At 42.0% G+C, this 26,736-nt stretch overlaps 2 protein-coding genes and 1 long non-coding RNA gene across 8 annotated transcripts; 2 read left to right on the top strand and 1 right to left on the bottom strand.

Annotated features, from left to right (window-relative positions):
* Positions 1 to 29: 29 nt before the first annotated feature.
* On the top strand, positions 30 to 12,315 carry cars1 (cysteinyl-tRNA synthetase 1). 2 transcript variants are annotated; one of them, XM_023842094.2, is made up of 23 exons: positions 30 to 365; positions 1,106 to 1,351; positions 4,862 to 4,953; positions 5,072 to 5,160; positions 5,292 to 5,388; positions 5,679 to 5,777; positions 6,039 to 6,188; positions 6,307 to 6,447; positions 6,530 to 6,618; positions 6,706 to 6,827; positions 6,927 to 7,039; positions 7,678 to 7,806; positions 7,914 to 8,043; positions 8,303 to 8,406; positions 8,497 to 8,594; positions 8,761 to 8,950; positions 9,065 to 9,130; positions 9,252 to 9,333; positions 10,125 to 10,205; positions 10,375 to 10,442; positions 11,244 to 11,303; positions 11,663 to 11,746; positions 11,908 to 12,315. In XM_023842094.2, the coding sequence occupies exons 1-23, from the start codon at positions 317 to 319 to the stop codon at positions 12,034 to 12,036; spliced, it is 2,508 nt and encodes an 835-aa protein (XP_023697862.2). In that variant the 5' UTR covers positions 30 to 316; the 3' UTR covers positions 12,037 to 12,315. The 2 variants fall into 2 exon arrangements, with proteins under 2 accessions (XP_023697862.2, XP_023697863.2); XM_023842095.2 differs by lacking the exon at positions 1,106 to 1,351 and having other exon boundaries at positions 35 to 365.
* On the bottom strand, positions 9,976 to 13,680 carry LOC140578162 (uncharacterized). Its single transcript, XR_011982211.1, has 2 exons — positions 13,537 to 13,680; positions 9,976 to 10,415 (listed from the first exon to the last, which is right to left on the bottom strand). It is a non-coding gene; the product is annotated as an uncharacterized lncRNA (long non-coding RNA).
* nap1l4a (nucleosome assembly protein 1-like 4a) lies at positions 12,998 to 26,137 on the top strand. 5 transcript variants are annotated; one of them, XM_072698205.1, is made up of 15 exons: positions 12,998 to 13,085; positions 14,367 to 14,414; positions 15,221 to 15,323; positions 16,795 to 16,939; positions 17,277 to 17,363; positions 19,319 to 19,504; positions 20,236 to 20,307; positions 20,449 to 20,588; positions 21,254 to 21,399; positions 23,255 to 23,274; positions 23,742 to 23,861; positions 23,955 to 23,990; positions 24,108 to 24,149; positions 24,421 to 24,455; positions 24,897 to 26,137. In XM_072698205.1, the coding sequence occupies exons 2-14, from the start codon at positions 14,387 to 14,389 to the stop codon at positions 24,424 to 24,426; spliced, it is 1,131 nt and encodes a 376-aa protein (XP_072554306.1). In that variant the 5' UTR covers positions 12,998 to 13,085; positions 14,367 to 14,386; the 3' UTR covers positions 24,427 to 24,455; positions 24,897 to 26,137. The 5 variants fall into 5 exon arrangements, with proteins under 5 accessions (XP_072554306.1, XP_023697864.2, XP_023697867.2 ...); XM_023842096.2 differs by having other exon boundaries at positions 24,105 to 24,149; XM_023842098.2 differs by lacking the exon at positions 12,998 to 13,085 and adding an exon at positions 13,094 to 13,103 and having other exon boundaries at positions 24,105 to 24,149.
* Positions 26,138 to 26,736: the final 599 nt, after the last annotated feature.

Genomic DNA, 26,736 nt, shown 5'->3' with positions numbered 1-26,736 from the left:
TAAGGTTATGACTGTAATGCGTTCAACAGCATCACCGTTAAGGGCGTATTAATTTTATTACTATTAATATTATTATTATTTTATATGCCGGCAGAAAATACACAGAGTGACACATAGTGCAACTAGCCGGCAATATGTTTACTTTTAACAGCATCCACTATTGAGTGCAGCGAAAAAATAAATAAAATGAGCACAATGCAGCCAGGTACTTCTTATAGATTTACAAGGAAATGGTTACTGTACGTTTTCATCTTTGCCTTCGTTAAAACATAAGCGACGCCGGTTGTGGAAGATCACGCCTCTTCCGTGTCGGTCAATGTTGCATCAGAATCCGGAGGCAATGATGGCAGCATCAGGAGAGCTAGGTAAACTGGATTTTATTATGCATTGAAACGAATAAGTTAATGATCTTAAAGCTTGCACCACGCCATCGGATTACGTTTGAATACGCCGATATGTGGTCGTTTTTGGCTATGTTTAAGAACCTTGCCGGTTCTCATTAGATTGATCTGGCGCATGCACATTCATGTCCTCATGTCTTGGGCAAAGCTGTTAGCTTACAGCACAGCAAGCTACCTTTATGTGGATCGTGTTAAATGCTGACCTGCTAGTAAATATAAAAGATCGTAATCGAATCAGCAGCATGTATTTTTCGGTAGACTTTACTCCAGAAGGTCCGTTTACATTTACTGTCATTTACAGCACAGATGTAGTAAAATCAAAACGTTAATGAATCAGCTTGGGACTTCGGCTAGCTGCAGTCGTGCTGTGCATTGAATTGCATTACAATTTTTTTCCCAGCGATTATTTTCGTCCCGGCAATATGACTAGCGATTCCCATTCATTTCTATTAATGCAAGGCGGTCGATTTACTCAAGAAAACTGTCAGATAAAATATTAAAAAGAAACGAAAGTGAAACTGGAGTGATGCCCCATTAGTTAGTGCAGGCAGTAGTAACGCCACAATGTGGTAGATTAGACCACTTAAGCCTTGATGCATCTTGCCAATAGATTTTCCATTCTCGAATTCCGGGCTTAGAAAGGGACTCCATGAACAGAGGTATTGGATATTAGCATCCATATATGTGCCCTCTTGTCTTCGCAGCCTTTGATTATGGCTTCTTGCTGCGTGTAACGGAAGAGCCCCCCAATTTGGGGGCCCTGAACGAGTACCTGAGCAGCCGCAGTTACCTGGCCGGCTTTGGCCTATCACAAATTGACGCGGAGGCCTTGGCGCGTCTCCGCGGGCCCCCTTCCCCGCAGTACCCCCACGCCCTTCGCTGGTACAGACACGTACAGGCCCTGCAGCTGGACCCCCAAGCGTCCACTTCGGCCGCCGAACAGTGCTGCAGTGAGTAAAGCCGTAGGAAAAATAGGACGGTCCCAGCCAGTGGACTTCGCTGTATGGCCCCTAGTAGTTCAGGGGCCCGAAACCTGCTCCTGGGAACCAGTAATATGTTAGGGCGTGTTCACACTTGGCTTGATTCATTCAATTTAAGTTCAGTTCATTTCGAGTCCACTTAACAGTGGGGCTGGGCAATATCATATCGATATTGCATCGCGCATGCGCAAAAATCACCAGGGCTTCAGATGAGAGGCGCAACATTTGGCCGGACGCCAGCTTTATTGACTTGGATTTGCAATACAGGTTTTGTATGGCGTTATATTAGTGCCACATTCCTGAGCGCGCAGAAGGACATTCGCGAGCAATGTTTTTGCTCTATGCGTGCTCAACTCGGCAATCTATTTATTCATAATATTCCTCCAATCAGTAACTCCAACAGAAATATGAAGTTATATAAAATAATTTTTGTCTGAGGGCCTTAGTTAAATTGGAGACGCTTTAATAAATTATCAAGGAATATTGTCCTTCTTGAAACACCAAGGCATTTAGCAATGTATGCAACTGGCAAATGTGTGTCCAACAGATTTTTCAGTTTTTCTCTCTCTCTATTACAATTTTGGGGTAGCCAGAACCTGGACCAACTTCTGTTTCCAGTTCCACTGTGGGCATAGAGCTGTCATTAATTTTACACTGGACCAGATGATGGAGATTTTGGAGTGCTTCTGTAATCTCTGATATACCTCCTATATTATGTCAGTTATGTAGTTTATTCTGTGACTGCAGGCTGAAGTGGAAGCTTGTAATAAATTAATATACACCTCATAGCATCATATAGCCATTGTCAATAATCTAATGTATTAGCTAACTTGGCAAGCTAATAATAATAATAACGATTATACTGGTAAAATTAGACACGCGGAATTTAATGAAAGCTGAAAACAATCAAACTAAAGCACAATAAACTGCTTACATGTGGCCGTGGTGCGCTATTTTCGTGTTGCTGTTCAAATTCCGAGAACATTGTCAAACGCTGAGCTACCCAAAGATAATAGAAGAAAGATGAGTCAAATTCGTTAAATATCGACCGATGGTTGGAGGACTGTGGAAATATCGTAAAAACGGATAATTGTTCTACAATTCATTAAACGAAATAGGCAGTTCTGTAATAGAATTCAATAATAAAAATATTAACAGAAAACCTTTGGAAAAACTTGATTTACTTTCATATATTTTATGTCGGATGACAGACAGTTTCCGGAATGCTGATTGGACAGGAAACAGCCAATCAGAATTACACCAAGTCTGCGATTGGCTGGTTTTGTGGCACTTTTTTAACGATGTGCCCAACTTGAGCGAGCGTACAAAAAGAGTTGAGCGAGCGCGTAACCGAGATGTGTGAGAGCGAGAGACACACTGTGAGGAGAGCGCGGTGGCCGAGTTGAGCGCGCGTAGGACAGGTTGAGCGAGCGTGCGCGCTAAGCTGAGCGAGAGAGACGCTGTGAGCTAGAGCGCGGTGGCCGAGTTGAGCACGCATAGAGCAAAAACATTGCTCGCGAATGTCCTTCTGCGCGCTCAGGAATGTGGCACTAATATAACGCCATACTATTCTGACTCCATATCTCCTCTTCTAAAAGATGTCGTGGCTGCTCTTCTTCACCGCGACTTCAGTGCATATTGCACTGAGGTATACTAAACCGTAGTATACCAAAACAGTATTATGTGGTGTGCTCCGTTAATCGAATTTAAGAAACATAAAGTTTATAAAGATTACTAACTTTTGGGTACCACAAAACGCATCTAATTAATATTTAAGCCATACTACTAATCTTCTTACCAAATTATTGGCGTAAATAAATGTCCGTAAAGCACCGAAAAGCTAGCGTCCGGCAAAATGCTTTGTCATCTGAAGCCTTGGTGATTATTTCGTATGCGCGATATAAATATCGGTATGATATCGCCCAGCCCTACTTAACAGGTTCGCTTGCTGACGATCTTTGAGCAAATAGTGTGCCCAGGTCTCTTCGTTTTTCTCTAGGCGTTTTTGGGTAGTATACACTGCGGATATCAAAACAACTATCAAAATTATCACGAATTCTTAAGATAGATTACACTAATTTATTGAGGTGGGGAATTTGTCGCGTTAACACATGCAGTGTTTTGTTACCCAAATGGGAAATGATATGTACATAGATTTTATCAGAGACCTGTAATATTCCTTCCTTAGTTTGCTTGATTTAAAAAAATTACCTGACGGAGGCATTCATAGGGATAAAAATATTGTAATTTGCAATATTTGATTTATTTTATTGAAGGATTATACCTTTTGAAGGATTTATAACATGATCTTTCATGTTATAAAGTGTAATTTTCAGTGGTTTTAGATTTAGATTAATCACGCGGTTGAAATTAGTGTTTTGATCCGCATGTTCCGTACCTGCGATTATGTACATGTGGTATATACAATTAATCCCGAAGGTGTGTGGTCTAAAAAAATTAACATTGAAATTCAGCGTATACTTGATTTCAAGTAGTATTTTTGTTGGAAATGAATAATTTGTACATGACAAGTTTAAGTTAAACTATAAAACATATTAAATTATGGATCATTCTCATGAACTTGACATTTTGTTGAGAAAGAAATGACACTCATGACCAGTTAATTGTGAACCAGTCAAGTGTGAACGTGAAATGGACTGAGACCACATAAAAGCTCAAGTGCACCAGAAAGTGAACTGAGTTGTCCTGGGAGGTGATGGACAATGTGAATCCAGAGAGAACCGAGTTCTCATTCTTTTGGCCCACTTTCTGGTCCACTTGGAGAGGACTGAGTTTGGTTCATTTAAAGAAGACTATATGTGAAAACACTCCTAATCTAAGAAATGCATTTTCCTTGTCATTAGGGAAAATTTAAACATTTTTGCAGTACTAAGTGACGTTTAAGCACATCTCAGGAAATACGTTATATGTTTTCTGAAGAAAAGAATTCAGAACAAAATGATTACTTTGGGTTCCCAGACCGGGGTTGGAAATGACTGAAACTGGATGCCTTATAGTTTTATTATTGACCGTAATTATAATGAATAAATACATCTATTTGGTGTAGAGGACTCACCTCTGCCAAAAACAGTGATGATTCAGTCAGGTCTGTCAAATTGATGTTGGTTAATCTCAGGTCTTCTTCTTTTTTAGCCTAACACGGCTGTGTCGTTTGGGTCACTGCAAAGCACTGAGGACTTTCACTAATTATTGGACAGGCCTTGATGCATACAATTAGCAGAGTTGTCTTTTGTGTGTGTCTACAGCCAAAGGTGATCCTTGCTTAAAGGCTTGTGGCATCATTTTTTTTGTCTTTGCCTTTGTCTGTGGTTAATGTCTGGCTGTTTCCCCAATAACAAAGACTGTCTAGTGTCAGCAAAGCCACAAGACTCCAGATGTGCCTGCAACTGTCAACCATGTGACAAATAGTGTAAACGAACAGATGTGTCCTCAAGCAAAAGTCTGCTTTCTCATTTATAGCAAAGGGGAAGAGAGTCCAGTCGCCATGGTCTCCACCAGAAAGGACAGACGTGCCTAAGCTGTATCTCTACAACAGCCTTACACGTACGAAGGTGAGAACATTTTTAACTCCTCAGTGCTGGTTGGCGTTCCATGTGGTGGCAGAGAGCTTAACATCCTCTTTCTATGGAAGCATAGACAAGATTCCTGATTGTCAGTGCTGCTTTTCAGGAGGAGTTTATCCCTCAAGATGGACGGAAGGTAAAGTGGTACTGCTGTGGACCTACTGTGTATGATGCCTCTCATATGGGTCACGCCAGGTAAGAGTGGAATTTGGGCCACAACTCAGTATGAACCTAAATGTTACACTATGAGCTTAATCCCAGCCCTTTAAATATAAGTAGCTGGTATTTGTCTGTTGCATGGTGGTATTCTGTGTTTTCTGTTTCAGGTCTTACATCTCTTTTGACATTCTTCGAAGAATTTTGATGAACTATTTCAAATATGACGTACTCTACTGCATGAACATAACAGATATTGATGACAAAGTAAGGATGTGAATAATACACCCGTTTCTGTTGTCAACCTTTTCCGTATTTTCACCTGGTTTGATTGTCAACTTATATCTGCATAATTGGTTTCAGTGTGAGTTTCTCTAACATAGGCCCCACAGTGAAGATTAGTTTTCCCTTTCACTGTCATTGTGTCGCTCCATTTTACTGCTGATTCCTCAATGACCACATTATTTGGTTTCATATTTTTCCAGTTAGCAGTCAATGAGCGCCCTTTGATACTTTAGTTGTCTAGATGTGCATTTGACCACTATGCTAATCTACAGATCATCAAAAGAGCCCGACAGAACTATTTATTGGAGCAGTACAAAGAGAAGAAACCAGCACCGTCCAAGATATTACAGGATGTCTTGACAGCCAGGAAGGTGAGTCTTTATTGATCTTTGACATGGGATTGAGTAATTGTAGTCTATGAGTACTACAGATATTAACCACAGGAAGTAAAACCCAGTTGAAGTGTGGATTGTGTTATCTGTTCAGTAATCTACCTGAGATAAATGTAGGTGTGGGGGGAGGGGTCCACCCACAATGATCGATGAAGTGGGTACCCGAAGCGCACCATGGTCATCTTGAAATATGTGTTGGTAATCATTTGTAAATTATTTGATGTTCCTTCTGCTTCTTAGCCTTTCCTCATCAAGTTAGCCGACACAACAGATCCTGACAAAAAGCAGATGCTGGAGCGACTGGATGCAGCTGTGAGTGCTGCTCTAGGTCCCCTGCAGGGGGCAGTGCAGAGTGGGGCTGAAGACTCAGTTTTACAGGCCCCTGCGCAGGTAGTTTTAGTAAACACCATTCCCAGTATTGACTTATATCTTTATGCTGGTCTCTTTACGTGTAATTAATTCATTTTATGTGCAGAAAACAAAAATACATTTTCTTTATTTATCAAAGTTGCTGCTGGAGGAATCAAGAGACCTGCTGTCCGATTGGTTGGATTCCCAGTTTGGCAGTGATGTGAGCGAGAACTGCATTTTTTCTATTTTGCCCAAGTTTTGGGAAGAGGAATACCACAAAGACATGGAAGCCCTGAATGTAAGGCGAGCTCTTTGTTCTACAACTACATTCTGTTCCCTTCTGCAACACAAGCCACTGACATACACCTGTTTATTTAAAGGTTCTTCCCCCTGACGTCCTTACCCGGGTCAGCGAGTATGTGCCTGAGATCGTGGACTTTGTAAGGAAGATAGTGGAGAACGGTTATGGGTGAGTGAACTAGGTGTGCCCTTTAAATGAACCCTTTTGTCCTTGTTGCCAGACCATTGAAATGTAGTTGTTTGTGGTCACCTTCAGGTATGTGTCCAACGGTTCGGTGTATTTCGATGTGGCCAAGTTTGACACTAGCAGCAAGCACTCCTATGCTAAACTTGTGCCAGAGGCAGTAGGAGATCAGAAAGCCCTACAGGAAGGAGAGGGTATGTCCAATTATTGCTTGTGGGCAGTGGGTGTGTTGACATATATGTATCTGAACTGGAAGTCTCACTAATGCCCACTTGTTTTATTTCATACTGTAGGAGACCTGAGTATCTCTGCAGACAGGTTGAGTGAGAAGAGGTCTCAGATTGACTTCACCTTATGGAAGGCTTCTAAGCCTGGGGAGCCATCTTGGGACTCCCCATGGGGCAAGGTAATGTCATCAGTAGGCGTGTAACGATATATCACGCAACGATAAATCGGGCTACAAATTTATGACGACTCGGGTTGAGGAAATAAAAAATGAACCATGAGATTTCTCAAATTATTGTTAGGCTGCGTGATCTTAGTTTTTTCTAGATTGTTTAGACAGCAGAAGCCACAATAACTAGTTGTGCCCCCATACGGGCAACAAATTAATGTAACCTGCAGAAGTAACACTATGAAACAGTGAAATTGTTATTATGGAAAAAGCCTATTAACTTTTTGCATTTTTAAATGAAGGAATATTTGAGTTAATAGGGTACTATATTTTACTCCAACCTCTACAGTTTTATGTACATATTGTTGGTTATTAAGATAAAACAAAAGTATTCTAAATTTAACAAAAGGAATATTTGAGTTGATAAAGAATGCGAATGCAATTATTCTTAATTCTTTTTTAATTATTTTTGAGAAAATCAAATTGTGGACCCAATATTGTGAATTGAACCGATTTCGTGAATTGGGTGAATCATTACATGCCTAGTGATTACATAGATGTTATAGCTAAAAATGCAATGCTGTTAATGCAAAATGTCTTTCTTACATTTGTCATATATTTACAGCTAGAATGTTTGTCTGTTTTCAAAGGGGCGACCTGGTTGGCACATTGAATGTTCTGCTATGGCTGGCTCCATTTTGGGAGAGTCCATGGACATCCATGGGGGAGGATTTGACCTGCGGTTCCCCCATCATGACAATGAGTTGGCACAGTCTGAGGTGAGATGAATCTGATTGTGCCAAGGTGCAATGTTAGGAAAGGTGACTACATCAACTTTAGTATAGAATTCATGGACACTTTTCCTTGTGTTCCTTCTTGTGCACAGGCCTACTTTGAAAATGACCACTGGGTTCGCTACTTCCTGCACACGGGTCACCTGACCATCGCGGGCTGCAAGATGTCCAAATCCTTGAAGAATTTCATCACAATCAAAGATGCTCTAGCCAACCACACCGGTAGGCACACCAATTAATCAGTTCTGTTCATATGATCATTACAATCCATTTCTCAGTCTTTGCAAAACCATCATGAATACTTGGTCAGACATCAGTTGGTTTGTTAGTTTTTAGCATATGCTTCTGTTGTGATCAGTTAGGCGCTTTTAGTCTCGCTGAGAAACACGTCATGTACACATCACGTGTGTGCTCTACACATCTGCCAGTGCCCTTGTGTCTGTACATATGGGTAGAATCATGGCATCATTGTGGTCCTCAGCTAGACAGCTGCGCCTGGCCTTCCTAATGCACTCGTGGAAGGACACGCTGGACTACTCTGAGAACACCATGGAGTCCGCCATCCAGTATGAGAAATTTATGAATGTGAGTAGTAGTTACTCCTGTTGTACTTGCTTACATTGCTTTTCATCTGTGCATTTGTGGAGTCACCACAAGTTGTCTTGTTTCTTGCAGGAGTTCTTCCTCAACGTCAAGGACATACTGAGAGCCCCAACTGACCTCACGGGCCAGTTTGAAAAGTGGGAGGTGGCGGAGATTGAGCTGAATCAGAGGTGAGGGAGGTTTGTGGTTGTGTGCCGAGAATGGGCAAGTAATTTTCATACTTCATTATACTCGTACTAAAGCCGCTGTCTGAGTTTAGAATAGATTACCAGCAATGTGTTTGTAATTTCACCCTGGAGCCGATTTGGTTAACATGCCTGTGTTGAATGTTCCCAGCTTCTACGAGCGGAAGGCCAAGGTGCACGAGGCTCTGTGCGACAACATTGATACCAGGACAACCCTGGAGGAAATGAGAGCCCTAGTCAACCAAAGCAATACCTATATGGCCAACAGGAAGAATGCCAAACTAGTACCTAACCGCTCCCTGCTTCAGAGCATCGCCCTCTATCTTACAGACCTGCTACAGGTGAGAAGGACCAGCAGAAATGTTACTTCGCTCTGCCAGATCTAGATGGGAGACTTAGCCGTCTTGCATAATTAAATTGATACAGAGAGCCGCTCCACCATTTCTCTCCTGCAGACTTTCGGAGCGATTGAGGGCACAGAAACAGTTGGATTTCCGGTGGGAGGAAGCGCTGGCGTGGATGTAAGTGTGGAGCAACGTCGTTAGTATGCGTTGAGTTGCTGTACAGAGGCTACTACTTTGTAAGAATGTGCATTTGTAAGGCTGATTAGAGAGCTGTCTTCATATTACCTTGCTTTTCCAGCTGGAAAGCACAGTGATGCCATACTTGAAAGTCCTGTCTGACTTCAGGGAGGGAGTTCGCAAAATCGCCAGGGAGCGGAAAGGTAAGCGCCACCTTCATGTTACCCGTAACTTGTCAGGTAGCCCCCTGTGAGCTGACTTTGGGGCTTTTTTCAAGCTGAAATTTCCATTTAGTGGCTGCTTTTTTGGGTACATCTAACTAGTGCCAGGTAGCACCCATTTTATGCTATTTTTACATTTGTGGCCTTCCAGTTAGATTTAATGGATCTAGCCATTTTCCACTGACCTCTGATCTTAAGAAGGTGGTTTCAGCCAGTCACTAGATGTTTTTTTGCTTGTCACATCATTCTCTGGTTCCGAGATACTGGAACATATGGCACTAACAGTCATACTACATGCAAAATTGCTTAATTAGCTGTTCTAATGCTTAGTCAAACAGAAATTGAACCTCTTGACCCTGTCTGCATGCTGTATGTGTTTGGTTGTAGCCACATGATTCTCTGTTTGGAGTAGCGGACTATTTACTTCAGCAAACAGATGTACCTAATAGACTGGTCACATAAGTGTCGTTTTCTGGTGTTGAATTATATGATGCACCTTATGGTTGGACCACAAGATGGCAGTGTTTTCATCATACACTTGAATTGTTAAGGAAAAAGTGGCCTATGCCTGGACATTTCAGTAATATGGGAACTGTTTTGCTGCTACTCCTGCTGTAGGCCTGATGTATTGAAGAAATTTTATTGATCCCAGGGGGAAATTGTTATGCATACTGCAGAGAGCATATTTCTATTAAAAATAGCTTATGGAGTAGGAGGTACAAGAAATGTATATTTTTAAAGTTGTTTGATAGACATTTCTTCCTTTTCTACAGTAACTGAAGTGCTGGCCCTCTGTGACGCAGTGCGTGACGAGACCCTCCCTGAACTGGGGGTGCGCCTTGAAGACCATGAAGGTACAGGACCCATCATTAATCATCAGCTTAACAATCCCCACTGGCTTCCCCCTCCCCCTGCTCAGGACGTCACAGTGTTGTCTTTATGCTTGGTGTTCGACTCCCTCTGTCTCTTCTGTGCTCAGCCGTGCTCTGAATGGAACGGTAAGACTTCTTTCTATGATTCCAGGCCTTCCCACTGTGGTGAAACTGGTCGACAAGGAGACCCTCCTGAAAGAAAAAGAAGAGAAGAAAAAGGTAACATTGTCTAGCAGGAAAATCTGCATAGAACAGAGGGAGTAAAGGGGAATAACATGGGATGGCAGGATAGAGTAGAACAGATAAGCATCCTACATATTTATACTTAATTCACTGCTTTATAGATGACAGTTTTACCATATGCTCCTGTTGTTCCTCACTCCAGCCTTAAAAAAAAATCTATGTAAACGTTCTGTTTAATTCATGAAACTTTTTAAATGGTGAATAGCTGTGCTCTTTTCATACACCTAAGGGACACTTTATGAAACTATTCTTTCATATTTATGTCTGGACATTACAAGGTAGCTGGTGTGCCTGCGCTAACTTGTTACAGCTAAAGCAGAATCGTTTAGATCGACAACGTGTGAGCGATCATGTAAATCACTGCAAGGTGGTTCCAGAAGAAACTAATTGCTCTACCAAATGTAGGGATGGAAATCTTGCCTCAAACTGCCCGTTAACCCAAACCACTGAGTCAGTCTGGAGTGAGTCACTGTCACCAAAGTATCTTGTTTGCACACACCCTGTTGGAAGTGCTGTACTGACTGCTTGGGCTGGCAACAGTCTTGGGCAATGGAGTTTCCTTTTTAAGCATTTGATTTATAACTAAAAGGAATTTGGAAAATAAGACTGTCTTATTACCCATCTTGCCAACAACAATTTGTTTATGCAGTCATGGAACAGTGTTAGATACCAGGACTGTCAAGAACATGTCTGAACAAGATGACGGAACTATGCTGTGGAATGCTATGAGATTCTCCTTGCATCTTTAATGTCTTGTGCTCTTTTCTTGTGTTGTAGCTGGAGGAGGAGAAGAAAAGGAAGAAAGAAGAGGCAGCACTAAAGAAACAGCAACAAGAAGTGGGTAAACTTGTCCACTCCTGTGGATAGCCTGTTAGCTGAGGTCAACTGACCTTGCAGCTGTACACTGAAAAAGAGGAAGTAGTAGCATTTGCTTGCTACTACATAAAAAGATTGTCAACATTTAAACTGCCAACCCAATTAAGCTGTTTACTCAGTCTCAGTGCATAGGCATTTATGCAGGTTTGTGCTTATCATAGTAAATTCTTTTGTTTTCATTATTTAAAGCTATTCCATCACTTAGAACATAAAAGAAACATGTATGTCGTGTGATTGTTTTTTTAAAAAATTGGATATAAAATGCTGTAAAGGGATTGCCAATGATAACCTCTGAATGATTTCACGATTTTTTCCAACAGAATGCAAAACTGGCTAAGATGAAAATTCCACCCAGTGAGCTATTCCGGTTAGAAACAGACAAATATTCAGCTTTTGATGAAACGGTAAGGAAAGGGAATTCAAGCCAATCGCCACAGTTCTGAACATTCCTACAAAATTTACATTTATTTTTCAACAAAGTGTTTTCCTTTGCAATATAATATGCACAATAATTGTGTTTTTTTTCATTAAGCAGAATCTCTTATTTCTCACACATATCATGCAGGGTTTTCCTACACATGATGCTGAGGGAAATGAAATCAGCAAGGGACAGAGTAAAAAGCTTCGCAAGCTCTACGAAGCCCAGGAGAAGCTGCACAAGGAGTACTTGGAGATGGGTCATAATGGCAGCTAAGAATACTGGGAAGTACTGGGAAACGGCAGGGCCCAGAACATGCACCGCTTCAGGCTGAGTCTGTGCAGGACCGTGCCATTTCCATGGTACCCGGATTGTATTGTTTTCTTATTCCTGGGGATCTTAAGGGCATCTGTGCAGCTGATGATTAGCCTTTAGCATAGCATCCAATTTTGTAATCCTATTCTTAATATGTTGGTGTAAAATTTTATTATGAAGAAAATGGTCTAATGAACAACATTGGTGAGCAACTGTTGATTATTAAAGAATTGCAAATTACCCAAGCCTGCCTTGTGTAATCATTGCTGTTAAACATATCTGTTGGTGAGATTGTATTAATGTGAATGTTCATTTTCTCTTACTGGGATTATACCAATCAATGTTCACGAGGGGAAATTTACTATATGAGTCAAGTTCAATCGTTTGAGAAGATACATGTAAAAACTTGTCCTGTACTTAATGATTTCATTAGTGTTGTATATGCCTTCTCAAGAAGTGCTATGTGTAGTTTGGCAAAATAGCAATGAAACATCGAGGCATCAGGCAAACATCTTATGCTGATAAATTTCTCACATGCATTTACATTTTTGGGTAGCCAAAAAAGAAATTTGTTGTGGAAAGCGGTTATTTTTTACTGTACAATAAAAAAACACTCCCAGGTCACAACAAAGGTATAGGAAGGAACATAATTACAAATGTTCTGTTACAGGTTGTAATCCACTCCTGCATTAAATGTAATCAGGTTGTATTTTTGTTTGATCATGATGTGGCCTCATAAAAGAAGTCTAAACTAAACGTTTGGGTATATTGGTGAAAATGTTTTGCAGAACCCATTGAAAGTCGTTCGGAGCTAATACGGAACCAGTGATGCACAATTTCGCCTTTCCACGTAGCCTTTTGATAGGACTATCCCGAATCCTTTTCGTCCTATGACAGCTAGCGATAATGCGACGTGAATCTTCTGTGACCAATCAGAGTTACGGATAATTCACCGCGCAGCTGTCGCTGCATCTGGGAGGCGTGAAAGCGAACACGAAAACAGCTTTACGGTAAGACGGAGAAATACGGTCCGTTACTTGTTGTATGTGTTAGGTTCACGTAGGGGGTTTTGATAAGAGTTTTAAGATAAAACGCTATGTCAAATTTCGAAGGTTACCACTGATCGTCTGCGGTCCTTATAAGCGCTGCGTACTAATGACGAGACGTCCGTGGTTAGCTTGCTTGCTGTCATACTTGGTGACGGCCAGTAGTTGGTTAACTAGCCCAACATGCTGGGACAGAACAAACTGGCACGTTAGACTCCAGTAGCTCGCAGCTGGCTTAAGGTGCGGCTCGTATCGCTGCCCTTTGGGTGTCGGCGCTTTCTCGGCCGACTCACGGTTAACTTGGTGAGTTGGTCAGCGACGCAGCTGCGGCGCCGCCCGGTTGTTTTTGTGCGAACTTGTGTGATACTGACCGTGGTCATTCTGCAGCTACTTAAGCCTTAAACGATTTAGTTACCGGTGTGATGACTGAAGTCAGGTTGGCCCGTGGCTGCGGTCTGGATGCCGTCCAGCATCGCTTGCGACGTTTTAAGTCGTTATTTCAAAATTCTGAAAGAAACGTAAAGAAGCTCGTGACAATCGCTGGCGCTACGGTGGCGGACTGACGTCACCGAGGAGCTCAGCGGTTTGTTAAACAACGGTATATATTGTGTGTGCGGATGTGGTGGGTGTATTTCACGGAGCTGAAGTGTTAATAAGCATCCAACAACACTTTAAGGGGGACCTGTCAAAGTTTATGTCGCGCCGAATGTGCATTAGCTCGCTAATTTAAAGGTATCATGCATGACAGTATGTGTCTTGCATTGGCCAGCTTGTGCAGCCGAGTACCTTAACTGCTTATAATACCTTACAAGATAAGACATGTCTCACTTAAAAGATGAAGTCACGGGTGACTTATGACGAGTATAAGCAGTGTTGACTAAAAGCCAGCTGTTGCACGATGCTCTTCCTTGGAGCTGTCAGTGGTAGATAACGTGCATTGTGTTTTTCACATACACGGTCGTTTGGTATTCCTCAAATTCTGGTAGTGTGTATGTACCCTACACTGTACTGTCATCCCCACAAGGTTGTACTTTTGTCCACGATAATCTCCCCCCCCCCAAATTTTTTGTTACTTCTGATCACCCATTCTGGGGTTCTTTGATCAAAAATGGTTGAAGACCCCTGGTGTACATGATTACTATCTGGCCATATTTTTATCGGAAATTAAGCGGTGATTAGATTTTTATTTTTTTTGTCTATATTGGATGAACCAATACATCTCCTCATCTATCATTTGTATTGTAGACCACAGCTGTATTACGATAATGGAGAAAGACAAGAATGAAGATACAGGTAAAGTGTTTTAATGCATGGGGGCCTTTTGCAGTAAACGCCGCATCTGTGACTCAGCATACAGCAGTATGTGTGTTGTCAGATTATCTGTAATTCATTACGGGAGAGATGAGACACCTGGAAATAAATTGGCCAGTGGTCTACAGAACCTGTGTGTCTGAACTCCACAGACATCAGTTGTCTGTTTTACAACAATCATTTTAAATTTGAAATCTTAAAATTTTACAATTTTTTTTTTTTTTTTTTTTTTTTACACAATCTGTAAAATGGGAGTCAGGCAGTAAGTCCTGCAATTTACAGTTGTGCTCCTCTATTAGTGGGTGGATGGTAGGATTTTAATAGTGTTCACAGGCATCACACTGGTGTTCCTCCTAACGGCATTGTGTGTGTTTGTGAGGCTTGCTGCTAGGGAGGCAGTCTTACCCATGGAATAATGTGAGTCAGCAGGGGCTGTAGTCACTGGCTTTCTTTACAGTACTTTGAAAACCATTCTCTGTGGAATATCTGTTCATTTGTTTAATACTGAGAGTTGTAATGACAGTGTCTGTCCCTCTGCGGTCGTTTATGGCTCAGAAATATCTCTTACAAATTTGCCAGTCATTCGAGAGATTTGTTATGCACGCAAATGTGATTTAAAAACTAACAAGCTCTTGCTGGATGGAGCTGCCTGGCAAAAGTCTCACTTACGGCAGGGGGAGCAGAAAAACAAACAGGGAAAATGTCATTCAAAGAGCATCTATCAGTTTTGCGGCTACGGATTGGCAGACGTGAGTGGAGTGAGACAGGTGTGTGCCTGATTTTGACAGGTAAGGCAGGAGCTCCGACTGCACCGAATCCTCAGGCCCCGGCAGCAGCTGCGCAGCGGTGTCCCGGGGGCATGATGCCTGCCCCCCCCCTTGACATTGTGAGGTGAGTAGTAGGTTAGTGACCTACGTTAGGTTACTGTAGGCTACTGTAGAGTAGTAGGTTAGTGACCTACTGTAGGTTAGGTTAGGTTACTGTAGGCTACTGTAGAGTAGTAGGTTAGTGACCTACGTTAGGTTACTGTAGGCTACTGTAGAGTAGTAGGTTAGTGACCTACTGGGGAACAACTGCTATGTAAATTGTTATACAGATGCCCCTATATTCCTTTTTCTTTGTACAGTCTGTGTAAACAGGCTATCCTGAAGGTCCTCTCTTAATTTACTGCTGCTTTATTTTCCATTTGGACAAATTATGAGTCACGGATGCTGGAATGCTTCTTTTCACATATCCCATCTTTGCTCTCCTGTCGTGACATACACACACGTGTATTTAAAGCTATATACAGTTAAGAGCTAAGCTTTGGTTCTGAACGCAGGGTCAAGTCATTTATGAGCTTCCCTGAAGCATTTCAGAGAGTTAAGGGTCAAGAACTCAACAGAGATGTGATTGCCAGGACTAGAACTGCTGACATTCCGATCACAGGCATAGGGGCCTAACTAGAGATGGGTATCATTAAGATTTTAACGGTACTGCTCTTATGATACGGCTTATCGAGCCAGCACTTTAACAGTACTCATCATACGTACTGTATATAAATTAATTCTTGAGTTGCAAACTGCGATAACATTATTTTGAACACGTCACTGTTATAGATGATGATGTGCTTATTGAAATACAAAATAATTTTTTTAAGCAAAAGAAACAGCAATGTTTTGCACACACCCATAACAATCAGCTGTCTAATCACTAATCCATATTTGTATAATTTGGTTAACTCAGTGTGGGGGCTCTAGGCCACTAGCAAACATAAATGGAGCAACAACAGATGAAGTACGAGCTAGACAGTCAAACTGTGCATTTCTCTGTATGAATGTGATGAAGTTCTGCTAGATGTTTCGACTGATTGCTTGCAGTTGTGGAAATGAGCGTTATCAGCATCGCCACTAGTGAAATGTAACCACACTTTTGAATGATCTCGCCGCCATCATCACTAAAAGTATGATCTGTGTGTGCTGCACATTGCTGCGTGTGAGAGAGCGGGAGATGGAGCGAGTGGGCTGCTTCGTGCCCCGCCCCTTACACACAGGCTCTGAGAGAGATCTCTCTCTCTCCTGCATTAAAAATAGCGAAAATGTAATCAGAAATGGAGCTGGTGAGATGAAATGTGCGAGAACTTTTATGTAGCAATAATAGATTCCCTATTTTCTTTATCTAGTACCGAAAACAGAACTTTGATTAACTTCGGAGCCTATTGATGCTACGGTCTTTAATAATTTAGCCCTGGAGTCTGTTTTAATACCTGGTTTCGGTACCCTTTGCCAACCAGGATTTGGTACCCATTCCTCGGCCAAGCCCACTGAACCAAACACCAGCTCCATCTCCTGTTCATTCTCTGCCTGTTTGCTGTCCTCTTCAGCCTGCTGCCCAAGTCTGTGAAGAGACGAGTCAATGCGCTAAAGCAGCTGCAGGTCCAGGGGGCCCACCTGGAGGCCAAATTCTACAAGGAGGTCCATGAGTTGGAGAGGAAGTATGCTGCTCTCTACCAGCCTCATTTTGACAAGGTACATTGGCTGTGGGACATTCACTGCACTGCCCTGGGTGTTAAAGCGGAATCAGGACTGACTCAGGGACTCTCCTTTAGCCTGGAGGTTGTCTATAAATGTACTTCTAATTGTGTGATGGGGGAGCCCTTCACGCTAGGGGAAGGGGTTTGAACACGGGCAGCGTTGCAGCCATATATGTGAATCGTCAACTGCTATGTAACAGACTTTGCTTTTTCCGTTGGGACAAACGGGTCAAAGATGACCCTGATTTCAGTAACTGCTTATGGTATCTGTGCACCCTGTGAATAAAGCAGTACTTGATCTCTTTGATCTGGTCATTGTTTTATTTACCTAGAGATACAACATAGTGACTGGAGCTGTGGAACCTACAGATGAGGAGTGTGAGTGGCACAGTGACCATGAGGATGAAGAGGCTTTGGCTGTGAGTTGGCTGCAGCACACAGTGCCAGTCTCACTGCACTAACCGTCTCCCCCCATCTGTCTCACTGATTCCAGCTGCAGTGCTGCGTGTTTAAATAGTGCCACTCAATTCACAGCTGGAACGGGCAGGTATGATTGCCTGTGCCTTTCATAAATATCCAGTCCCTGTACAGTATACTCATGTAAAACAAGAAGTTACAATGTATCCATGTTCTGCATATTACATATTACTTGTGTGCTGGATCAGGCAGTGTGGTGGTAAACTCCCCAAGGCAAGTGGTACTGGTTGGGGGGCCCAACTCGTGAATTTTTATAAGCATGAAAACTATACAGCAATGGCATATATAAGGGGTGGGCAGTCTTATCCTCTGGTGTGTTTGCAGGTTTTTGGGATAACCTTTAGATCAGCTGTTCAAACCCAGGTGTGAGGACTCTTCAGCCAATCAATCTTCTAATTAGGCAAAAGTTGCGGCAAAAACCTGAATGCACAACGGTCATTTCTGGATCAGATTGCCCACCCATGTCATAAACCATGAGTTACAACTGAAAAATAACGGCATGAAGATTTTTATCCAGCAAACACACTTTAATCCGGTTTAATCCAAATCAGACGCGAATGGGGCGCCAACTCCATGGTGGTGACATCATCATGTAAACATTTATACCTCGGAAACTAAAGCAGCACAATGAAAAATTCAAAGGCACAAATGACTGAGACTGGTTTGGTTAAAATCTGCTACTTCTGGGGGCCCGACTTACGGGGGCTGTTACAACCCTTGTAGTTGCTTTAAAATGTGGATCTGAAAGGGCCTTCAGCAAAAACTATTTTAAAATTGACAAATAATTCATGTATTTCTTGCATGCCATTCCGTTACATCATTTTCGGTTTGGAATGCACAGTGAAATGAATGAATACCTTTCTTGACATGGGCACAAGCTAAAATAAGTAGTTGTTCAACACGGAAAACATTATGCTAATTGTGGCAGTGAGCTGGTCCAGGGGAGCTCAAAGGCCTTCCCACGTCACTCAAAACTGTAATCTGGGAACATTTTGGTTTCCCAATAAATTACAACATCACCAGAGAGAGAGTAGCTGATAAGACAAAGACTTGGCTCTGCTGAACTCGGATATGTTGCTGGAAATGCACCCAACATGCTGACTCATTTGAGAAGAGCGCCAAGTGTATGAACGAGTGCAGTAGGTCAGAAACGACCTCTGCAAGTTAGTATCCCTGTGGCACTTCCGCTTCTCTTGCCAGGAAACTCAGACTGGGTTTAAAAAAACAACTAAGGCTCGAAGGGTGTTTATCACTATGGGTATATGGCCACTCTCAACAGTAGAGAACAGGATTTCGATGGGATTTAGTTCGTTATGATTATTATGTTATTTTTGAATTTTTCATGTATTTAGGTTTTATTAGCCACGTTGAGACAATTTGCCTTATGTTTGGTTAACAACTGTTCCTGTATTGTTCAGGTTTAATAATAATTTCTAATCTAATTCTGCTGTACTGAAATTGCACCAAACGGTCATCCCAAGCAGATAGACGTACTCATGTCTAAGTTTTCATTTATTTTGTAGAACCCAAAACTAGCCCAACTGGAAAACACTCTGTGCACGTTTGCTCTTTCATGATAGCACTGTGCCAAACTTGTGCATGTCAGTCCCTTAAGAAAATCAGGCCGTGTGCAACTGAGGGGGGGAATATTAGAAGAAATTAATGTTGGCAAAATAATCACAGCAGTCTGTGCTTAAATTGATATTTAAAAATGGTTCTTTTTAACTTTTGTGGCGAAATAAAAATCACCATCTCAATGAATCACGATTTGTAACTGATTTGATCCCCCCCAAATGTTTGACATTATGTCACAAAATGTAGCTAGTTAGATTTTATTTATTTATTTTTTCTTAAAGTGCATAAAAAGAAACCTGTCGTTGTCGTGTTGTGCTGACAGGATGACCGGAGTAAGAAGGCCACTGTGGAGGCTGCTCTGCAGCAGGAGGCGGCCCCCGCAGAGGCGGCGGCCCCGGCAGAAGCGGGCCCCGCAGAGGAGGCCCCCGCAGAGGAGGGCCCCAAAGGCGTCCCGGAGTTCTGGCTCACCATCTTCAAGAACGTTGACATGCTTAGTGACATGCTACAGGTAAAGCTGTATACATGGAACATGGCTGCCGTGGGTTGAGCCATGTGCAACATTCATAAGTTATAGTTGAATGTAACCTCTAGGGAAATTTATAGCTGAAATCTGACATTTGCTGGATTTAAATTTGACAGTTATGTTTTGATTCGCTAGTACCTAAATGCTGCTATAAAACATTTTATGATTGCTTAGTCTGCCCAAAGCAGTGCTCCCCCCGGTGGTGCTATTTCTCCTCAGAATCCCCAACATCCCATTTATGTACTTGCAGGCCATTTGCCGCTATCCCTGTCATCCTCTGAGGGGGTCATGACATCACCTGACTTCACACTGTTTACACACATGTGGATTAAAAAACCACCTTAACATATATAGTTTATTCATTCTTATCTGCAATATTAGCCCCCATTTTCCAAGCTTTTTCAATGGATAGTGAGGACTTGAACTATTTGAGCCTGTTACAGTAAGTATTTTAGAGCTCATCTGTATTTTAATATTTGGAGACAAAAACAATTAATGGATGTTTTTTGTGAAAGGTAGTTTCGATGCTTCATTTCTTAATATTCAGATGTTTGCCCATTTAAGATTTAATAATGTCCTTTCTGTCCGCATTTTATTTATTAACAGGTTGTTGTTGGAAATATTATGTAATAATTTTAACTGCCCTTATATGGAGGGTTCATGCCCTTATATGGAGGGTTCATACCCTCCCCTGTGTTTGCGTTTGTTTCCATTAGGAACATGATGAGCCGATCCTGAGATACTTACAAGACATCAAAGTGAAATTTTCTGACCCTGACCAGCCTATGGTTAGTGTGACAACTAAACATCAAACATTTATATTCAAAGTGATATGTAAGTGTCATGTGCATACTGTATGTATTGCATATAACCTGTTTCCCGTATGATCCCCTTGTGTTTATCATATGTGCCTATTTTTCCCCTAACAGAGCTTCACATTGGAGTTTCACTTTGAGCCAAACAACTTCTTTAAAAACGAGGTCCTCACAAAGGTTTACAGAATGAAGTCCGAACCAGATCCTGAAGATCCCTTCTCCTTTGAGGGTCCAGAGATTGTGGACTGTGAGGGGTGAGATGAACCAGCAGACCCAAGCCATCCAGTGCTGCATGCTACATTTATGTTTTTAGCAAGACACTTTTTATTGAAAGTGACGTGCAGTTGAGAGAGCAGGGGGCGGCCAGTCCCTGGAGCAACTGGGATTACTGAAGGGCCCAATGGCGGATTAGAACCAACAACCTTCCACAGTGTCCGAACCCAGTGTCACACACTGTGCCCATTACATTACCTTTTCTTCATTCCCTCACTAAAATACATGGTTGATCAATGAAATTTCATTTGCATTACATTTATTCAGCACACACTTCTGTCCAAGGTGACATACAAGTGAGGCAAATGGCATTTAGCTTTCAAAGCTTTCATTGTTTTGTCTGCAGGTAATCCTTATTCGCACGTTTTTGCTCCCACCCAGCTCCCAGCCAATCAGGAACACTGAATACCTGGTACAGGTGCGCTGGGAGCTGAGAGGAAGCAAAAACGTGGACTGTCCGTGGTCCCCTGAGGCCTGGGTTGGAAACACTGCTCTAGGCTTCATAAAGTGACCCACAGTGCTTGCCTCAATTTTTTCCCCTCATTTTATAGTTTCCACTAAGCTACTATACTGGAAATTGCTCTATCTAAAGGTTTATGCTGTAGTATGTTGTTTTATTTCCTTATCAGCTTTCTTCTGTGTCCAGCTGTGAAATTGATTGGCATAAAGGCAAAGACGTGACCGTAAAAACCATAAAGAAGAAACAGAAACACAAAGGGAGGGGCACGGTGCGGACCATCACCAAGCAAGTACCCAGCGACTCCTTCTTCAACTTCTTCAACCCCATCAAAGGTAGAGCATGTTAACTTTTATGAAGAGATCCTAAGGCTCTCTGCTTGCCGATGTAGATGTTTGGCACTACAGGTTCGTAATAGCCAGTAGGTGGCAGCATGTCAACACTGGAAGTAAGCGTTTAGTCATTGCTGGTTGTATACAATAGAATGCCGTTGTCATTTTTACATAAGATATTGTGAAATGCAGCTTCTGGAGACAAATGTAAAAATGTACATTCATATTCTTGTGTAAACGTGTAACAGAACATATTAATTATACAGTATAACGTTACAGTTAAAGTAAAAAATCAAAAGGTTTATTCGTTTACCATCCCCCGCCTACTGTAGCTTTGCAGTGATTGGAATTTCAAAGAAGTGACCTTTTCTGTTAGCCAGAGGGGGACTGGAAAAATGGCAAGGTTCACATTTCCCTCAGGATTACTGTAGCCAGTCTGCATCCCTTTGGTTGTCCACACTGAGCACAGCTCTTGCCCGCTTGCTACATGTTTCCATCGGAAGCTGTAAAATGGCAGCGTGCAGAATGATCGTTTATGTCTGTGATTATAACCAGACTGACTTGTTCTATATTGCAATGTTGTTACAAGTATCTTGATTCTTGCACATTATTGTAATGTCAAACGGATTCTGAATGAACATCTTCTGCGTGGGTGTGAGAGCAAGGGCTGATGTTGGACGCGAGCTGCTATCCATTCTGTCAGCTGCCATGCTGTGAACCTGCGTGATGTTTTACATGTAAATTGTAAATTATAGGTACAATTTTATGTATGAATGCATGTCTGCATTTAGGGGACAATTCATACACGTGAAATTGGCAAACAAAATAAAAGGATTTAAAGACAGGACTTTTGAAAGAAACCAGAATGATGAATGGAAGGTGTAGCGGGTGACCGTCACCTTACAAAGGATGACACATCAGAGACGGACCAGTTCTGTTGGTTTAATGGGTTATATTACTAAGCCTTTAGGCAGCTGTATTATAATAAATGTACAGGATTGGTTTCCTTTCTCATTTTCACTCCCATCTATTTCATTTAAAGCATTTAATTTGCAGACAAACTACTGAAGAGGTTTGTCCAGTCCGGTCTTTGTTGAAAATCAGAAATATTCAGACAATTCCTCCTCCTCCCTTGTGATTTCATCATTTGAATCCACTCTAACAGTGCTGTCATTGGTCACACGGCCACGGCCCTTTGTTGGATAAAGGGCCTGCAAGTGGCTGCTTACGAGAGAGCCTTTAAAAGAACTTATAAACTTATAAAAGTTTGAGGGAGTCACCTGAAAGAGGCTGCATCATGTGGCGCTTGGTTCTTATTTGTGGGAAGACGGTGACTCTCGTTCTCGTGCCCGCGAACACTGCTCATGCATACCAGATCTTTTTCACAGAAGATGAATTTTTAGTTCAGGATATTGTAAGCAAGGTTATAGTTTTCTAATGTTATGAATGAATTTTGTCGTTTTGTTTCCTTGCGGTATTTTTTTTTTCTTCTGTTGTTGATAGTGGTATCATTAAAATCTTATTCATGGAAGTTAAACTGCTTTGATGGATGTCATCAGACTTCAAGCATGCATCTTAAGGAATGTGGTCCGGCTGGTTTCTTAGCTGTGACAAAGTCCACTTGGAGACACACCTCTTGTGTGGTATTTATTAATCATTACTGCGGCCAGCACCCCAATGCTCATGCTGATTGAGCCTCGCTGCAACTCCCTTCATCAGGGTGCGACCTTGTGCCTGTAAACCAGAGGCCTGAATTTCAGCACTATAGCCAGGAAGGGCTCTCAAACATGCCCAATCAGTTCATGAAGTACCACCCTCTAATAAAGTTGCAGAATAACTTCTTTGCTTTGTTTTGCAGTTTCATCAGATGGAGAGATGGTAAGTGTTCTGAACCCATCATCCATACACACAAATCTAGTATCTAGCTATCCAGGGTCTCTGCTGATTATTTAAATTGGAAATCATGTTTGCAGTAACCCCCCCAATCTTACACATACATAAAATGGTTAGAAAAAGGGATTATACAAAAGATTTTTCAGTTTTTCTCTGTAAAAGTGCATGAGTGTGCACTAACTTGGACCAGATTAATAATGACGGGATGTGATACTGGCCATATTGACAAATTACTGCATTGGGAAATACCGTCTGTATGTTACTTTTGCAGAAAGAAATGTCGATTTACATTTGACACCAGATTTTCTACTTGCGACAGTATTTTTAATTTGGTATTGATGTATAATATTCCAGTGAGGAAATTTACCACCCGCCACCCCGACCAAGGTATAAGCCATTAGAAGATGGTTGGGTGGATATTCTTGTATGTGTGTGTGTGTTTTTCCCCCCAGGATGAGGATTCCGAGTTAATTTTAGCAACAGACTTTGAGATTGGCCACTTCTTCCGTGAAAGGATAGTCCCTCATGCGGTGCTCTACTTCACTGGGGAGGCCCTGGAGGATGATGAGAGCGTAAGCCCCACCTCCTCAACCACTGCACCAATCAGCTTGACTTAACTGCCTGTGAACCCAGGGGTCATTCTTGCTTGTTCTGTCTTTCACTAGTATGAAGAGGAGGAACTTGAGGAAGGGGAGGAGGAGGTGAAAGCGGTGTTTGTTTGCAGGCATTGGGCATGGGGGAACAGTGTTTTTTTTTGGGAGGGGGGCTGGGGGTAGGCAATGGACTGTTACAATGTTACTCATTTCTCTATGTAGCAGGATCATGAAGAAGATGAAGATGATGAGGGAGATGACCCCAAGGTTCGTTTTGGGAACCTTTTTAAGCTTTCCGTATAATGAGCTCGGCAAACAATAATTTGAATGGCAGGACTGATTCGTCTGAGCTAAGATCGCTGCCTGAATATTCTGCGCCCTTCAGTATTGTTTTTGCATGTTAGTTGTTACTGTCTAAGCAGCTGTGCATGGACACATCTGTGTGTGTGTCCTTATGCGTGTTTGTGGATTAGTTTTGGAATATTGTCATGAATTTGGTTGTAATTGTTTGTTTTTTTTTTTTTAACCCTTATTACAGGCGTAATTGTCACTCCATGCATTCTATAGGTCAAGGTAGGAAACGGTGTTTCTCCAGTCTTTTTCTCACTCTGCTCCCGGTTACTGTGTTGCTTAACTGTCCCAGCTCATACTCGTTCTGTTCAAAGCTGGCGAGGATGACCTGCATGAAATTCACGCCTCAATATTCATCCTGTTTTGATGTTGCATAGGCTGCAGAGGGAATGTAAGGATGAAGCCAATGCCTTTGGGGGTCTGTAGCAGTGTGCCTGTGGGCACCTGGGAGATCCATCTGATCTGTAGAAAGAACATTTCTAGCCTGGAGAAACATGTTCCCCGTGTTCATTTTTGTCTGGTACACTGTCATCTTGTTCCTGTCATCCTGTTCCTGTCTGCTGTCCCTGCCCAAAACGTAACACCTTCTGGCCTTTGTAGCTACATAACTCTTCCGAACTGTTCCTATCTGGTCAGTTCATTCTTTTGTTTGTCGCTGTGCAGAAAGAAGAGAAGCAGCCCGCAGGCTATAAGCAGCAGTAGCGTGGAGGTCTATCTGAGGTTCCTCGTCAGTCCAGCCCATCCTCCACCCCAGAAGTCAGCGGATTCATTTCCCACCTCCCTTCATCCCACTCCAGCTGCAAACACAAGAGACCAAATGTTCAGATGCATGACTTTTCACTCTGTGCTGCCCCTGACCCATCCAAAGGAGAGAGTTTGCCTGAAAATAGTGACACGACACTGTAAATAAAATGGCCTATGGGTTAGACAACTGTGGATCTGCTGCCTGTGCTGAGGGTCGCTGCTTTCAGACCAAACTGGAAGTTCCTGGGCAGATGATCTCCTATGTGTGAAGCCCTGCACCTGAAGTAACATGAGCTCATCCAATATTTCAGTGGTATAGCAGCTTACTCAGGGTATTTTATGCCAATAAACGTGTGAAAGTTTAGCACCAGACTGATGAGGACTTAACGGTATGATTCCAGTGGCTTCATTTTCTTTCTCTGTTGAATGGAATCTCTTAAATGTTTTCATATTAAGAAGATATTTATTAGTGTGTTTCTGGAAATGCATATGCTGATGATATGCAGCATGGAGGTGGGTGACTGCCTACTGCATAGCAGGTGTCTGCTCCGTGTCCTCCACACCAATGCTGTTTGCTTACACAAGCGCTTGCGAATAAATTTTAGGTTTGATGCCAAATGTATTTTTTGTGGATTTAAAAAAAAAAAAAAAAAAAAACCCTTTGCCGTACCTTTTTTTTTTTTTTTATTGTTCCTGACATGGTGATGCAGTCCTAACAAACCAAGGTGCGGCATCATTTTTGTTGGAATTGAGCAATATGTAGTTCTGGCCTGTTACTCACACTGCCTGTACACTTTGTGTACCATCAGAACGCTGTCTTTATCCTAGTTACCGATTTGAAAGGCTGCTTGCTGTGTCACCGAAGGGGTGGAGGAGAAAGGACGGGGTTTTAGAAATTTTAGAGATTTTGATGTTTAATACGTTGCAGATGTTTGTTCTTTCCCATAATGAGTATGTCTATTCAACAACCACACAATGCATTAAACACAATGATTTACAGTGAGACAAACCTTGTTTGTCATAGCAGACACCCCTGTCAATGTCGGCTGTAGCATTTGAACTTCTGTGGACAGTGCTCGCTCTGACCTTCTCAGTTTATTCAGTTTGATCTTTTAAATTTATACAGAACAGAATATTCTATTAAAAGTTGTGATCTTAAATACTTGGCTCTTGTTTTGTTCACTCGAAATCTGACTAGATTGTAACTACATTTTGATAGAAGCAGGTACTTGGAAGGTAATTAAATTGGAAGTTACACATTCTTCATATTGTAATGTTTTTTTGCCTTCGTGCAGTTTGTACTGAAGTTTGTTAGTCATTGAACTCAGATGCTTCATTCAGACCTATTGCCACAGGTGCATAAAATAAACTTGCTATGCAGTCAGGTTTACAAACATTTGTGAAAGAATGTTGTTCTGATGAGCTCAGTGAATTTAATCGTCATACTGCCATAGGATGCCACCTTTGCAATAAGTAAGTTCATGAAATTTCTTCCCTGCTAAATATTCCACAATTAACCGTAAGTGGTATTATTGTGAAGTGGAAGCAGTTAGCAACAGCAGACTCAACCTCGAAGTTGCAGACCACATGAAGTAACAGTGGGGTCACTGAGTGCTGCGGCGCATCGTGTGTAGAGGTCTGTATACCTGCAGACTTCCAAACTTCCTCTGGCATTAATCACAGCACAAAAACTGTGTGCAAGGAATGGGCTTCCGTGGCCGAGCAGCTGCATGCAAGCCTCACATCGCCAAGCGTCAGA

Source organism: Paramormyrops kingsleyae, chromosome 13, assembly GCF_048594095.1.
Source record: "Paramormyrops kingsleyae isolate MSU_618 chromosome 13, PKINGS_0.4, whole genome shotgun sequence".
Classification (NCBI taxonomy): domain Eukaryota; kingdom Metazoa; phylum Chordata; class Actinopteri; order Osteoglossiformes; family Mormyridae; genus Paramormyrops; species Paramormyrops kingsleyae.
Note: the sequence above shows the minus strand (reverse complement) of the source record. Positions and strands in the feature narration are given on the sequence as shown.

Bases quoted from the DNA above. Each gene is read 5' to 3' on its own strand.
- cars1 (XM_023842094.2), top strand. From the start codon at position 317: ATGTTGCATCAGAATCCGGAGGCAATGATGGCAGCATCAGGAGAGCTA. The intron at 4,954-5,071 runs GTGAGAACATTT...GCTGCTTTTCAG, and splicing joins ACAGCCTTACACGTACGAAG to GAGGAGTTTATCCCTCAAGA. The intron at 5,161-5,291 runs GTAAGAGTGGAA...TTTCTGTTTCAG, and splicing joins TCTCATATGGGTCACGCCAG to GTCTTACATCTCTTTTGACA.
- nap1l4a (XM_023842096.2), top strand. From the start codon at position 14,387: ATGGAGAAAGACAAGAATGAAGATACAG. The intron at 16,940-17,276 runs GTACATTGGCTG...TTATTTACCTAG, and splicing joins ACCAGCCTCATTTTGACAAG to AGATACAACATAGTGACTGG. The intron at 21,400-23,254 runs GTAGAGCATGTT...TTTGTTTTGCAG, and splicing joins CTTCTTCAACCCCATCAAAG to TTTCATCAGATGGAGAGATG.